This window comes from Carettochelys insculpta, chromosome 2 (genome assembly GCF_033958435.1).
Source record: "Carettochelys insculpta isolate YL-2023 chromosome 2, ASM3395843v1, whole genome shotgun sequence".
Lineage (NCBI taxonomy): Eukaryota > Metazoa > Chordata > Testudines > Carettochelyidae > Carettochelys > Carettochelys insculpta.
The window spans coordinates 155,807,094-155,821,131 of record NC_134138.1 but is presented as its reverse complement, the minus strand read 5'-3'; the positions used below and the strand labels follow the sequence as shown (position 1 = coordinate 155,821,131).

Here is a 14,038-nt window from a genome sequence, read left to right as displayed (position 1 = left end):
GGAGCACCACTAAATATGCACCACTATGCTGCCTATACCTAGGGCTGTAACTGCCGACATGCTGGTCCCAGCAGCCCCTTCCCCAATCCCATGCCTGGCCCTAGCACCCCAGTCTCCCAACCCCCCTATCCTACCTCCTGGCCCTGGTGGCTCCAATCCCCTTGGCTTCCTGCTCTGCCTTCTGGCCTGCAGAATTAGCTGGCTGCACCATTCAGTCCACCTACTCCGCACACCAGCCTCCCTGCCCTGCTTCTATCCCCACATGAAGAGCCCACCCCCCCAGTGTAAGACAGAGGGTGCAGGTGCTCAAGCAACTTAAGGCACCACAGTGGACATGCTGGAGGTCAGTAACTCTGAGGCTGTGTCTACACTACCACCTTCCTTCAAAGGAAGGATGGTAATTTGGGTGTTGGGAGTTTACTAATGAATTGCTGCCGTGCATAGGCAGCACTTCATTAAGCAAATTTCCCCCTGGTGGCAACGCTGAAGTTTTAAACTTCGAAGTACCGGCACGCGTCTAGCTGCGGTGCACCCGCTGGTACTTCGCAGTGCTGGGGCAACTTTGAAGTCCCCTTACTCCTCAAAACATGCAACAGTCTCTTCCCCAAGTTATGATTCCCACCTAAAATTTTGAGGAGTAAGGGGACTTCAAAGTTGCCCTGGCACTTCAAAGTACCAGCAGGTGTGCCACAGCTAGACGTGTGCCAGTGCTTTGAAGTTTAAAACTTTGGAGTTGCCGCGGGGGTGGAATTTGCTTAATGAAGTGCTGCCTATGCACGGCCGCACTTCATTAGTAAACTCCCAACACCCAAATTACCATCCTTCCTTCAAAGGAAGGTGGAAGTGTAGACAAGCCCTCAGTGGACACTGCATAGGTGGCTTTTTCAGGGCCGTCCTTACCCCTCTATAGGTGCAGCTGCATACCAGTCCCGAAAAACTGGGGCACTGCTGGGTCTCACTGTCCACATACCCGCCTCTTCCTAGCCCAGGTGTGTGGCCCTGCTTCCTCTGGAGAGGATCTAGCTAAGCCTGCCAGAGCTATCACCAGCACGCTGAACCCGTGCAAGTGGCCCTGACGCCATGTCATGGGGATTTACCAACCCCAGCTATATCCAGTCCCGGCCGGACCTCCCTGCTTTTCTCTCCCGGACTTGAATTTAGCAGTTGCTTTAAAAACGTTTTCACCCTCAAACCCGCCGTCCTGCAGCGCTTTCAAGACTCCCCAGCTCGTGTCTGAGGCGATGAGCTCCCGCGGGGCAGATCCAGGTCTGAGGAAGGGGCTCCCCCCCGCGGGCGCTCATCGCCCCAGACACCAGCTGGTGAGCCTTGAAAGCGGGGCAGGGCGGCGGGCGCGCGCGGTGGCGACACCAACTCACACGCCCACCTCGCTGTTAAAATGCTCTCTTCGGGGCGGCGGGCGGGGTAAGGAACGTGCCAGCGGCGCTCAATGCTGCTGAAGGGCTTGGGGAATGCGACCTTGAGAGCTCATTTGCATCAAATGCAAATGAGCTCTCAAGGACGCATTCCCCAAGCTCTTCAGCACGGCTGAAGTTGATACAAATCACACCTCTAGATACCGTCCCGCCCCCAACCCCCGCGGGCACAAGGGCGCCAGCCCAACACCCCTCAGCATGACGCCAGCAATCCTGACTCCGCCCCCGTCTGAGCGGATGACGGGCTGGATCAGCGCGGAAACGAGGCTGAGCCCGCCCGCCCGCTCCCTGGGCGGCCAATAGGCAGCGGCGCCCCGCCAACAACCAGCCCCTCACAGGGGGAGGGGGCAGGGCGCGTGAGTAGCAGTTGCGGGCGGGGCCGAGGCCGGTGGGGGCGGGGTTTCCATCCGCGGCAGGCAACAGGCCCCCGTCACTCTTCACCGAGGCCATTCGGCCGGAAGAAGGGAGGTGGGGCGAGATCATGTGCTTCCGGTGCCTCCCGGAAGTCGCGAAGGGGCTGGGCGGTGCCGAGGATGCGGGCGGTCTGCGGCCCCGAGCGGCCCGGGTGAGCCGGCCCCGCGGCCATGCTGAGCCGCAGCTCGTTTACCAGCCTGGTGGTGGGGGTGTTCGCGGTGTACGTGGCGCACACGTGCTGGGTGATGTACGGGATCGTCTGCACGCGGCCCTGCCCAGCCTCGGGGCTGCCTAAGGAGGGGGGCGCGGTGGGCTGCATTTGGCCGTATCTGGCCCGCCGGCCAAAGTTGCAGGTGAGACCCCGCCTCAGGCCGCTGGCGCGGGAGTTGGTCCTTTGGCGGGGTTGGCTGCCCCCTTCCACCCCCCGCCCGAGGCTCTGCCGGCGCGTTCGTGGCGGGCACTAGCTCTGCCATAGTCAGCGGGGTCGGGCCCCCAGTTGATTAGGGGAGAGCCGGGCTGGTACTTTGCAGTCTGGGCTGCGTGCTGCGGCCGGGCGGGCGGGGCAGAGAAACAAGAGTGGATGGCACCAACGAACGAGTGGACGACAAAGTGCCGCGCGGAAAAGAGCTGTGACCCCGGAGGCGCATCTCAGCGCTTCCTTCCCCAACTGCAGTAAGGCAAACTAGCCTGGCATTGGACTCTTTCTTCCAAAACGCATTTGTAATAAGTAGCATGCCCGGTGCTAGAATCTAAATTCCATTAGCCGTACAATCAATGGGACAGTATTGTTTTCTAGCAAACCATTTCTTTCGACCGGAAGTTGTTAATATTCTGGTGGTTATTAAGTGGAATGTTCTCTCTCCGTTGTGCTGATAAAGGAACAGAGGCCCAGAGACATTAGGGCCAAAATTGTCAGACATTAGACCTGAAATTGTTTAACAGGCCCTCTGTTATCCATTTCTTTATATTAACTGACCCATCACACACTTGAGGCAGATAGCAGCTAGATCTCCAGTTGTCAGTGTCACCCAAGGGTGACAGCCCCACTCTCCATTTTCTGGTTTATCTGGATTTTTAATAGTCTGATCTGCCCGTGGTCCCAGTTAGACCGGATTATCAGGTTCCACCATATTAGCTGTGTTGGAGTTTCACATCTGAGACACCAAGGGCTTGATTTTTTTCAGAATAGTTTTTTTTATTGTGCTTTACGTGTTCAAAGCACATTCAAATTGACCACTGCAAACCTGTCATTGAATGATTCAAGTTGGGCGTTCAGAAATGAGGGGCACACAATTATTATCTAAACTTGGGTAAATGACTGCTCTATAGTAGCATAAAAATTCTGTAGCAGAGGAGGGTATAGAATCCAGCTGCCTGAATCATGAGACCATCCTTTATTGTCTATTAATATTTAAACTTCTTTACCAAATAACTTCAGAGATGCCATGGCTAGAAGGGATAATTAAGAACAGCCATACTGGGTCAGACCATAGGTCCATCAAGCCCACTATCCTGTCTTCTGACATTGGCCAATACTAGGTGCCCCAGAGGGAATGAACAGAAGAGGTAATCACCAGGTGATCAATTCCCTGTTGCCCATTTCCAGCCTCTGGCAAAAAGAGTCTTGGAACACCCTCCATGCCTGTCCTGGCTAATAGCCATTGATGGACCTATCCTCCATGAATTTATCTAGTTATTTTTTAAACTTTACTGTAGTCTTGGCCTTCACAACATCCTCCAGCAAGGAGTTCCACAGGTTAACTGTGTGTTGTGTGAAAAAATATTTCCTATTTGTTTGTTTTAAACCTACTGCCTATTAATTTCATTTGGTGGCCCCCTAGTTCTTGTGTTTGTGAGAAGAAGTAAATAACATTTCATTATTTACTTTCTCCACACCAGTCATGATTTTATATGCCTGTGTCATATCCCCCTTAGTCATCTTTTTTCCAGTCTAAAAAGTCCCACTCTTATTAATCTCTCTTCATATGGCAGATGCTCCATACCCTTAATCATTTTTGTTGCCCTTTTCTGAATCTTTTCCAATTCCAATATATCGTTTCCAAGATGGGGCGACCACATATGCGCACAGTATTGCAGATGTGGACATACCATGGACTTATACAGAGGTATTATGACGTTTTGGCTATGGCTGCACTATCCCAAAACTTCGAAATGGCCATGTGTGATGGGGTTCTGGGGTCCCCCAAGCTCTGCACCCTGTCCACAGGCAGGAGAGTCTCTCACTTAGCAGGAAAACAGCAGGTTTATTAGCCGACAGGACACAGCATCATACAGAGGAGTCAGTACAGCAGGCAGAGACAGCCAGTCCAATCCATGTTGGGGAGAGGAGGCCCCGAGGGGCCCCCAGAGCTGGGGCCTTGCCCCCTCCTTTGTCTCTCTCTCTCTCCCAGCCCAGACTAACTGCTTCCAACTCCCAGTTCCAATTCAAACCCCCTCAGGCTCCACCTCCTTCTTTGTCTGCAGTACAAAGGTGTTACCTGGTTGTCAGGGTTACCCTCAGCAGGAGCCCCACACCCTCTGTGAGCCACACACACACACACAGGTATCCCCCACTCCATCACATCTCTCCCCGCTTCCAGACCGAACTGAGCGGGGTCACTTAGCCAGTGACCTGGGGAAGTTTGGGGCCCTCCCCTCGTGATTGGGCATCGGCTGCACCCTTAGTGCTCCCCTTGATGTGCACCACCTCCATGTCATAATTCTGCTGGGGGAGGCTCCAACTTAGGAGCTTGGTATTGGCCCTTTTTATGTGATGCAGCCGGACAAGTTCCTTTAGTTCCCTCAGGTTGGTGGGTCTCCCTGCTTTAGCCCCGGTTCGTTAGCCACGTTCTTAAATCGGGCAGGCAGAGCCCATACAGCTGCTTCAGCCAATGTTTGGAATTCAGTTACAGTCCAGTAAAAGAAGGTACAAATGCTTCCATCCTTGGCATTTAGCCAGACCACCAAAATGGTTGTGTGCCTCAGTTTCCCCTTCCATGCCACACAATAGGTTTGGAATGTTCCTTCTTATGTCAGAGGTTGCAAGACTAGTTACAGGGAACAATGGTGACATTTTAGAGTTACAGACTCCTTTAACATACAATTTATGCTTCTACATTAATGTCATTATGTCACATGGCTTTTTTTAAACATTTAGTGCATGGTACAATTCTACAGCTTTTGGTAGCAGCACCCCTTGGTTACAGCAGTTAGCGTGAGTAACAGAACAAACCCATTGCAACTGTACATTTACGTTGCTCTTTGGTAGACCACAACTTTTGTGTAACCTCCTTGAGAATCTGGTATTTTGGGGATAAATGGCTGAGGCCTTTCTTAGCACCATCAAGTTTTAATCTTCTCTCTTGCCCCCTGGGGTGGAAATCTGATCTCTTTGGGTGTGCCCTCCCTTTTAACAAGAGCTGGGCCATTGATGATCTTAGGGAGATGGCCCCCTTCCTGCCAGTCTGGAAATTTGCAAACCAAACTGCTTTCTGAGAGTTGTTTTGTGAGTCCCAGACACAGAATCCACATGAAGGAATCCCTGTTTATCCCTTACTGGCCCACCAGGCCCAAAGCTCCTTTGTCCTTCCACCTCCAACTACTGCCTCCCCATGGAATCAGAATTGGAGTCCAGTGTGAGAATATAAGTGTTTCTAGCATCTGGAGATGGGGAATTGCTGGCCCTTTTCTGCATCCTACAGAGACTGATGGTGCAGCCGTTTTACTTGGTTCTCACAGGGCTGCTCACATTCCCTGATAGTTTTCACTTTACTTGCACCAACTTTCAATTCCTGAGAAACTTTTACACTGCCTGCTTTGGACCCTTTCAGAGCACAGCCAGTGGTTTCACACTCAGGCAGGTCCTGGCCATCAGGAGCTGAAACAAACTTCTCCCCAGGCAAAGGGTTGCTCTGGTGCTTACAGACAAGCACCTTTCCTGTTCACTCTCCTTCACCTCACTCCCATTTTCTGCAGTCCCCACAGACGGGTCAGGAAAAGTTTCAGGGAAATTTTCTTCCTCAAGAGCTCCCCCAAACAATAACTCACCCCTGTCTGTCTCCACAGGGGCACTGCTCCCTTGAGGCACAACCAGCTCCTGGGTTTTACCTACACCCAGGATCACTTCTGGCCCATCAGGCAGATTCCCACGTAATCCCCCTCCAGACAGACGGCCAGTACCACCGGACAGAAGGTTAGGGTCCCTTTCCTCCCTTCTGCTACCAGCTCCTTTATCTTCATCAGTCAGCGTAACTCCATTGCCCGTCTGTTTTTGTGTCCTGGCGAGAGGATGACTCTGGTAGGACAGAGTCCTCTCACCCCCTCCCAGTAACACCTCAGCATCAGGCAAAGAACAAGTACCAGAATCGTCTGGTCTCTGGGATTCCCTGATTATACTAACTGGATTAGACCAAGTTAAAGCATTATCCCCCCTGAGAGACACAGAGGTAGGCCCACTTCCCATCTGGGCTTCAGCTGCCCTCAGATCCAGCTCTGGGATTTTGGCTCCATCTTGAGCCCCCACAGGCTCAGGCAAAGGATTCACTTCCCCAGAAGCAGAAGCACTTTTCTTGCACCAAGGACCAGTGTCCTTAGCAGGGATACCACTGCCCATCCCAGAGCCATTCCCTCTGCTCCAGCCCCCATGGCTGGATTCAGAGACATACCTGGAATGCTCTTTTCTGGTGGATTCTCCAGCCACCCTAGGCTGAGGAATCCTCCTCAGACAATGGGCTAGTTTCCTCATTGGCACCTTTTCCAAACGCAGGCTCTGCTCTCTCCCCAGGCTGCTGCTGCTGTTCAACACAGACAGACAATGGGAGATACTTTCTCCTTTGTCCCAGCCCCCCGGCTGGTCTCCACACACACACAGAAGGTGAAGCAGCTTCTCTCACAGACAACTTGCCATTCCCAGTGGATCAGCTGCTTTCCTGCACAGACACACAGGGACCTTCCTTGGCCCAGGCCTGGAAAACTCTTCGCAGGTCTGTCTTGGCCACTAGTAGATGATGGGTTGGAATCGCTCCTCCCCTCCTTGAGCTGCGGCAGGCCACTCGGTTTAGAGCTCCATGCAGTCCAGGGTTCCCTGCCCCGATCCGGGCTCACCTCTGCAGGATTTTCCTTAACCCTCAGCTCTGCCACTGCACATCCACGCTGCCTTGTCCAGCTCCTTTAATCTCGATTCGGTTTCCAGGTGCTGCCACTTCACAGCGGAGTTGCTCAGCGTGGTTGCAGGCTCTCAGGCTGATGCCCTCTGCACCCCACGATTCCTGGAAGAATCCCTTCAGTGTGCCAGGCTCCTTGCGGGTCACAAGCTGCCCAGGGTTAGGCCGTAGGCCCCTCCGCCCTCTGGGACCGACTCCAACAGACTCTCAGAGGAACCCCTTCTTCAGTGTGACACCCGCTCTCAAGGACCATGAGCACACTGTCTTGGGAAGAACTCATTCAGCGTCAGCCTCCTCAGGGGTCACTTGTTCCTGGGGGTTGGGCTCTCGGCCCCTCCACCTTCTGGGACCGACTCCAACAGATTCCCAGGAGTAACCCCTCCTCGGGTGTGACACCCCCTCTCGAGGACCACGACCGCAGTTGCTTGGGTTCGGCCGCAGGCCCCTCCGCCTTGGGGAACTGCACCTCACTGCCCTTCAGCACACCTGGGTCTCGCAGGCCCCACTTCTTCCGGGGCCCCGGTCACTTACTGCTGGATGCTCCATCCTCGGGGTGCAGAACATCCCACTTCTGACACCAGTGTGATGGGGTTCTGGGGTCCCCCAAGCTCTGCACCCTGTCCACAGGCAGGAGAGTCTCTCACTCAGCAGGAAAACAGCAGGTTTATTAGCCGACAGGACACAGCATCATACAGAGGAGTCAGTACAGCAGGCAGAGACAGCCAGTCCAATCCATGTTGGGGAGAGGAGGCCCCGAGGGGCCCCCAGAGCTGGGGCCTTGCCCCCTCCTTTGTCTCTCTCTCTCTCCCAGCCCAGACTAACTGCTTCCAACTCCCAGTTCCAATTCAAACCCCCTCAGGCTCCACCTCCTTCTTTGTCTGCAGTACAAAGGTGTTACCTGGTTGTCAGGGTTACCCTCAGCAGGAGCCCCACACCCTCTGTGAGCCACACACACACACACAGGTATCCCCCACTCCATCACACCATGCAAATGGCCATTTTGAAGTTTACTAATGAAGCGCTGAAATACACATTCAGCACCTCATTAGAATGCCGATGGCCGCGGTACTTCAAAATTGCTGTGACTTGCTGCTGCGTGGCTCATCCAGACAGGGGTCCTTTTGAAAAGGACCCCACCAGCTTCAAAATCCCCTTATTCCCATCAGCAGATAAGAATAAAGGGATTTCAAAGTTGCTGGGGTCCTTTCAAAAAGGACCCCCTTCTGGATGAGCCCTGGCAATTTTGAAGTGCTGTGGCCACCGGGATTCTAATGAGTTGCTGAATATGTATTTCAGCGTTTCATTAGCAAACTTCGAAATGGCCATTTTGAAGTTTTGGGATAGTGTACACACAACTTTTCTGTCTTATTATCTGTTCCTTTCTTAATGATTCCCAGCATTTTGTTAGCTTTTTTGGTTGCCACTGCACATTGAGTGGATGTTTTCAGAGAACTATCCACAATGACTCTTGGGCTACGTCTGCACTAGCCAAAAACTTCAAAATTGCCATGCAAATGACCATTTCGAAGTTTACTAATGAAGTGCTGAAATACATATTCAGCACCTCATTAGCATGCTGGCAGCCGCAGCACTTTGAAATTGTCGCGGCTCGCAGCCGCGTGGCTCATCCAGACGGTGCTCCTTTTTGAAAGGACCCCGGCTACATCAAAGTCCCCTTATTCCTATGAGCAGATAGGAATAAGGGGACTTCGAAGTAGCCGGGGTCTTTTCGAAAAGGAGCCCCGTCTGGATGAGCCACGCGGCTGCGAGCCGCGACAATTTCAAAGTGCTGCGGCTGCCAGCATGCTAATGAGGCGCTGAATATGTATTTCAGCGCTTCATTAGTAAACTTTGAAATGGCCATTTTGAAGTTTTTGGCTAGTGTAGACACGGCCTTAGATCTCTTTCTTGAGTGGTAACAGCGAAGTCAGAACCAGTCATTTTATATGTATAGTTAGCATATTTTCCAGTGTGCATTACTTTTGCATTTATCAGCATTGAATTTCATCTGTCATTTTGTTGCCCAGTCACCCAATTTGTTAAGATCCTTTCATAGCTCTTCACAGTCTGCTTGGGACTTAACTATTTGGAATAATTTTGTGTCATCTGCAAATTTCACCACTTCATGGTTTATCCCTTTTTCCAGATCATTTATCAATATGTTGAATAGAGTTGGTCCCACTATAGACCACTGGGGATACCACTGGTTACCTCTTTCCATTCTGAAAACGGTTTGTTTATTTCAACCCTTTGTTTCCGATCTTTTAACCAGTTAGCAATCCAAGAGAGGACTGTCCTCCTTATCCCATGACAGTTAACTTTGCTTAAGAGCCTTTGGTGAGGGACCTTGTCGAAGGCTTTCTAAAAATCTTAGTAGACTATATCCACAGGATCCCCTTTGTCCACATACTTTTTGACCCTTTCAAAAAATTCTCATGGTTTGGTGAAGCACGACTTCCCTTTACAAAAGCCGTGTTGACTCTTCCGGAACATATTAAGTTCATCAATGTGTCTGACAATTCTGTTCTCTAGTAGAGTTTCAACCAGTTCACCCAGTACTGAAGTCAGATTGACTGGCCTGTAGTTGCCAGGATCACCTCTGGAAAAGAAATATATGAAAAGAAATATATTGGTGCAAGGTGGTGGTATTCTATAGAAGTAGCATGTAATTGTGTGGTTTAAGGTGGTATTGTAAGGCATACGTACTTGAGTCATCTTGGGCTTAAGGATGCACAGGCAATGTTAATTCTGACAGAAATTCAGGGTGTCTGATTTTGAAATCTTAGTTTGTTTTAAATGTCTTGTTTCCAAACTTTAAAAAAAAAAAAAAACTGGGGGAAAAAAAGAGATGGAACCCCATCTAGTCACCTTAGAAGGGTTAAATGTTTTAGATCCATGGCACAGCGCTCTGCAACTTGACTAATGGGGTATCTCTAAGCTGTAGTATGCTCTGATTCACCCATAGCAGCAAATACTAGGATGCAGCCTGATAATTCACCTGATTTAATGTGACTTGTTGTTCAATTTGGGGAAAGGGGTATCTTTCTTGTCCACCCAGACAGCTGCCTGAAGGTGCTATGCATTATTCCATCTGAGCATTGTTCTTGGTAATAGTATTTAAGGAGGAACTGTGTTTATTCTTTTTACCTTAAAAAAGAACGTCCAAAAACTTAATGGTGTTTTGTTGTGGGGTATGTTTTCCAATTTTTCCTCTCTCACAAATATTCTCCTGGCATTGTTGTATTACAGCTTGAATCTCCTTGGTCCGAGTGGTGCCAGACCAGGGAAGGTCAGTGCACCCCTGCTGGACTCCAATCCCTGCTCCTGGGCTCCCTTCCCAGTGTTGCCTGTGACTTGCCAACCCTCCCACCCACCTGGCTTCCCCAGCCATGGCTTAGCCTCCAGCTGCCATGTCCTGGCCCTGGCCCTGGCCCTGGCTTCTCAGCCTCCTACTCCCCAGCATTTTTGGACTGCGGCTTCCCACCCACTTCTGGCTGCCACTCTCTGGCCTGGAATGCCAGCTTTCCAGTCCTGGCTACTGCTCTCTCACTGCTGCTCCCAGACCCAGGCTCCTTGGCTACTGCTGGCCTCCCCCTTGCTGCTAACCCAGATGTGGCTGTCCTGGGCTCGGACCCTGATCTAACTGGCCCCTCCTCCTTGATGGCCTCAGGACACTCTGGTGCTGGAAGATCAGTGGCCCAGCCAGACAAGAGGATCACTGATTTTGGAGTTTCAACTTGTATTCCTGTAGTGATCAGTGATGAGCAAGTTATATGTAATTTTATTTGGAAATGTTTTATAATTTATTTTTCTCCATGGATGATCTCTTTTCTGCTTTATTACCTTTGACAGTGATGATGCCACCCACTATGGATGAACATAGGATAGCTTTGTTGAAGAGGTAGAACATGCCCTTGGTGTCATCTAACAAACACTTTTGTCTGTGCTCTGATTGTTTTCTTCTTTTTAATTTCAGTTAAGTGTATACACTACCACAAGATCAAACATTGGTGCTGAGAGTAATATAGATCTGATTTTGAATGTTGAGGATTTTGATATTGAATCCAGATTTGAAAGGTAAAGTATTATAAACTTTTATAGCATTCCTACAAAAGTATCGTCTCCAATGGATAATAGTTATGTGATTCACGTTAGTGATACTGAATTAAGGCATATCTCACCTATGTAACAGTATTTTCATGTTGAGACAGTGACTTGTTGCTGACTCATTTGATGGCTTTTCCACCAGCAAAGCTAATGCAGTGTGCAGCATGTAGAAATTCAGGTTTTATTTAAAAGAAAATAATAGTTTTAATTGTAAGTCAGTCAAAATATTAGGCATGGTCACAAATTTAATCTAAAGCGGAGACTGAAGTGCTGCTTTAATCTCGATTCTTGTACTGGAATTACTTGTACTTCAAATAGTATATCAGTAGCAATTTGTAGCTCATCTTGTTTTCCACTGTATACTAATTTATATTCTTGTATCTTAATCTTTTATGAGCTTTGGGCATCATCTTCAGTTGATCTGAATATGAAAGGGAAAATATAATTAGGAAGAAATATAATCTACTCCAGTTCCACTGATGCACTTCATGCAACTGTTTACTTTTGTCTTTAATACAGTCATGGAATAATAATTCCCTATGTTAGCTGTGCATTACTTACAAATAATTAGTTAATATTATTGTATAACTGAAGTAAACAGTTAAACTGTATACTTAAAGAACGTCAATGGGATAAAATGTCCTTTTCATTCTAAAACAGAATCACACTTTTATGACTTAAAATGTTACACATCTTTTATATTTCATACTTTTTCCTTTTAACCCCCCAAATTGGAAGTCCTGTACCTCTGGTCATAGAGTGGTGTGTCATGCTTCTGTGTCTGGAAATGTTCAGTGCCAGTCTAGTCTATGGCAGAATTAACAGAAGTATGGATAGAGCAAGAATAGGTTTTTCTAGATTTAAAAACTGAAGTCACTGTTGAAAGTTACATTCTCTGACTCTGACAAAACTAGAGAAATATTTAAAGTTCGTTCTTGAGGACTCAAGTGAGAATACTGAGACAGTAAACTGTGTTATTTAGAACCTCAAATTAATTTTTAATCTGCCATCATATTTTATAATCATGTTGTATGAACCTTTAAGCCATTCAGTGTCAATGGTAAAAGGGAGTAATTTTTCAACTTCAGCTCATTTAAAAAAATGAAAATATACTGTTTCTTGGTACAGTTTTTCCAGAGGACTGTGCTTATAAATTACCATGTCTGAAGAGGAATTTCACTGTCACTAAGTACTTGGCAACAGTGAAATTAACAATTTATCACTAATGTATTTTGCTGCAGATTATCTGGTGGCTTGTCACGTGATGATACTTTTTTTTTATTCAGCCTTTCTAAACACTTTTTAAAGCAAGTTGTAATTATTTAAAAGTAATAAGAATTCTGTTTTTATAATTGACAACACTGATATTTTATAATTATCTTCTATTTTAGAACAGTCAATGTCTCTGTACCAAAGAAAACGCGAAACAATGGCACACTGTATGCGTACATATTTCTTCATCATGCTGGCATTTTACCTTGGCACGATGGCAAACAGGTGCACATAGTAAGTCCTCTGACAACATACATGGTCCCTAAACCAGAAGAAGTTAATCTTCTCACTGGAGAATCCACCACTCAGGTAGGTTTTATTCCTTGGTGGCAAAAATGCATAAAAAGGGCATCTGAAAATGTTCATTATTGTGACACCACAATAGACATAAAGTATTTTGTAAAGAGAAAAAGAAATAAAATATCAAATGACTTTTTAAAATAGTAAGAGCAGGTGGGTACAACATGCAAGAACTAGAAGATAGTATTTAGGTTGTCAGGAGTGGATTGAGGAGGGCTGATCAAAGCAGTAGCAGTATTTAAAAGGGAGGAGAATGGATCTAATTGATGTCCGATACATAGCTAAGACTTTTGGATGTTTTTAATCAGCCTGACCTCTGGAGGGTGGATTGCTGTAAAAATAAATTAGGGATTCTAAGACTTTGAAAATTTTATTACAGTCTGAAAGCAAAGAAAATCTCACCCCTTCATAGCACATGCTATTACCTATCCAGTTCAAGTATTTTTTGAAAGATTTACACTGTCAAATTGTTTATGCTCATTGTTATAATTGGATTTATTTATTTATTTATTTGTATGTATGTATGTAAGTGGGAGGTTGTGAATATTTGGCTGTGAATAAAGGACTATCAAATTTTTCACATTGATAAGCACTGCCTTAGGATCTAACTTCTTACCCTTGTGGTTGCCAGTAGATCGATGGTGCTTGTAACCATCTTTCCTATCTTTGTGAGTGGGGATGGAGCAATGTTCCTTCTGATCTTTTCCATCCATGTGCACATTCTTTCCATCTATAACAAAATTCACAAAATAGTTGTAACTTTAAGCTCCTGCAGATGCCTTCAAGCTCTTTGGATATACCTATCATACCAGTTGCCAGTGAAGGCTATCAAAAGCTGTCCTTTAGCTTTTGTTCGTTTGGACCATAGCAGGAACTGAGCGGGAGGCTTCAGCATGGAACTCCTGCAATTGGAGAAGCTGGGTGGGAGTACGAGACACTTCCTAGAAGTCGGGGTGCCATATCCTGCTTCACCCTGCCTTCTCCAAAACCATGCTCTGCCCAAGGCCCACTTCTGCTCTGCGTCCTTTCCAAGGCTGTGCGCAGCTTGCACCTCTTCACTAGAGCCCCATGCTGATACAAAATTTATATTGGCCTATATAAATTGATACCCATGGAGCTCCAGGGCTCTAGCAGGAACTGCAGTGGCAGAAACAGAGGCTTTTTTGTCATGGCTCTACTGACACCAATCACTGGGGAGGGTACAAGGCTCACCAGCCTCTGCCCTGGTTGAGTTAGTATGTGCGAGGAGCTCACATACCGCCAGACAAAAGACACAGGCTGCTGTGCGGAAGGGACTCCTGTGTGAGGTGCTTTTATGGATTAGTGCAAGCAGGGATAGCTGCCACTAAG

At 48.0% G+C, this 14,038-nt stretch overlaps 1 protein-coding gene across 1 annotated transcript in view; it reads left to right on the top strand.

Annotated features, from left to right (window-relative positions):
• Window positions 1-1,944: 1,944 nt before the first annotated feature.
• Window positions 1,945-14,038, top strand: part of CLPTM1L (CLPTM1 like) — a 55,780-nt gene continuing 43,686 nt past the window's right edge. The window contains exons 1-3 of the mRNA XM_074987893.1: window positions 1,945-2,200; window positions 10,986-11,086; window positions 12,508-12,697. Of these exons, the coding sequence (XP_074843994.1) occupies window positions 2,018-2,200; window positions 10,986-11,086; window positions 12,508-12,697 (474 nt within the window). The 5' untranslated portion in view covers window positions 1,945-2,017. The remainder of the gene's footprint in view (window positions 2,201-10,985; window positions 11,087-12,507; window positions 12,698-14,038) is intronic.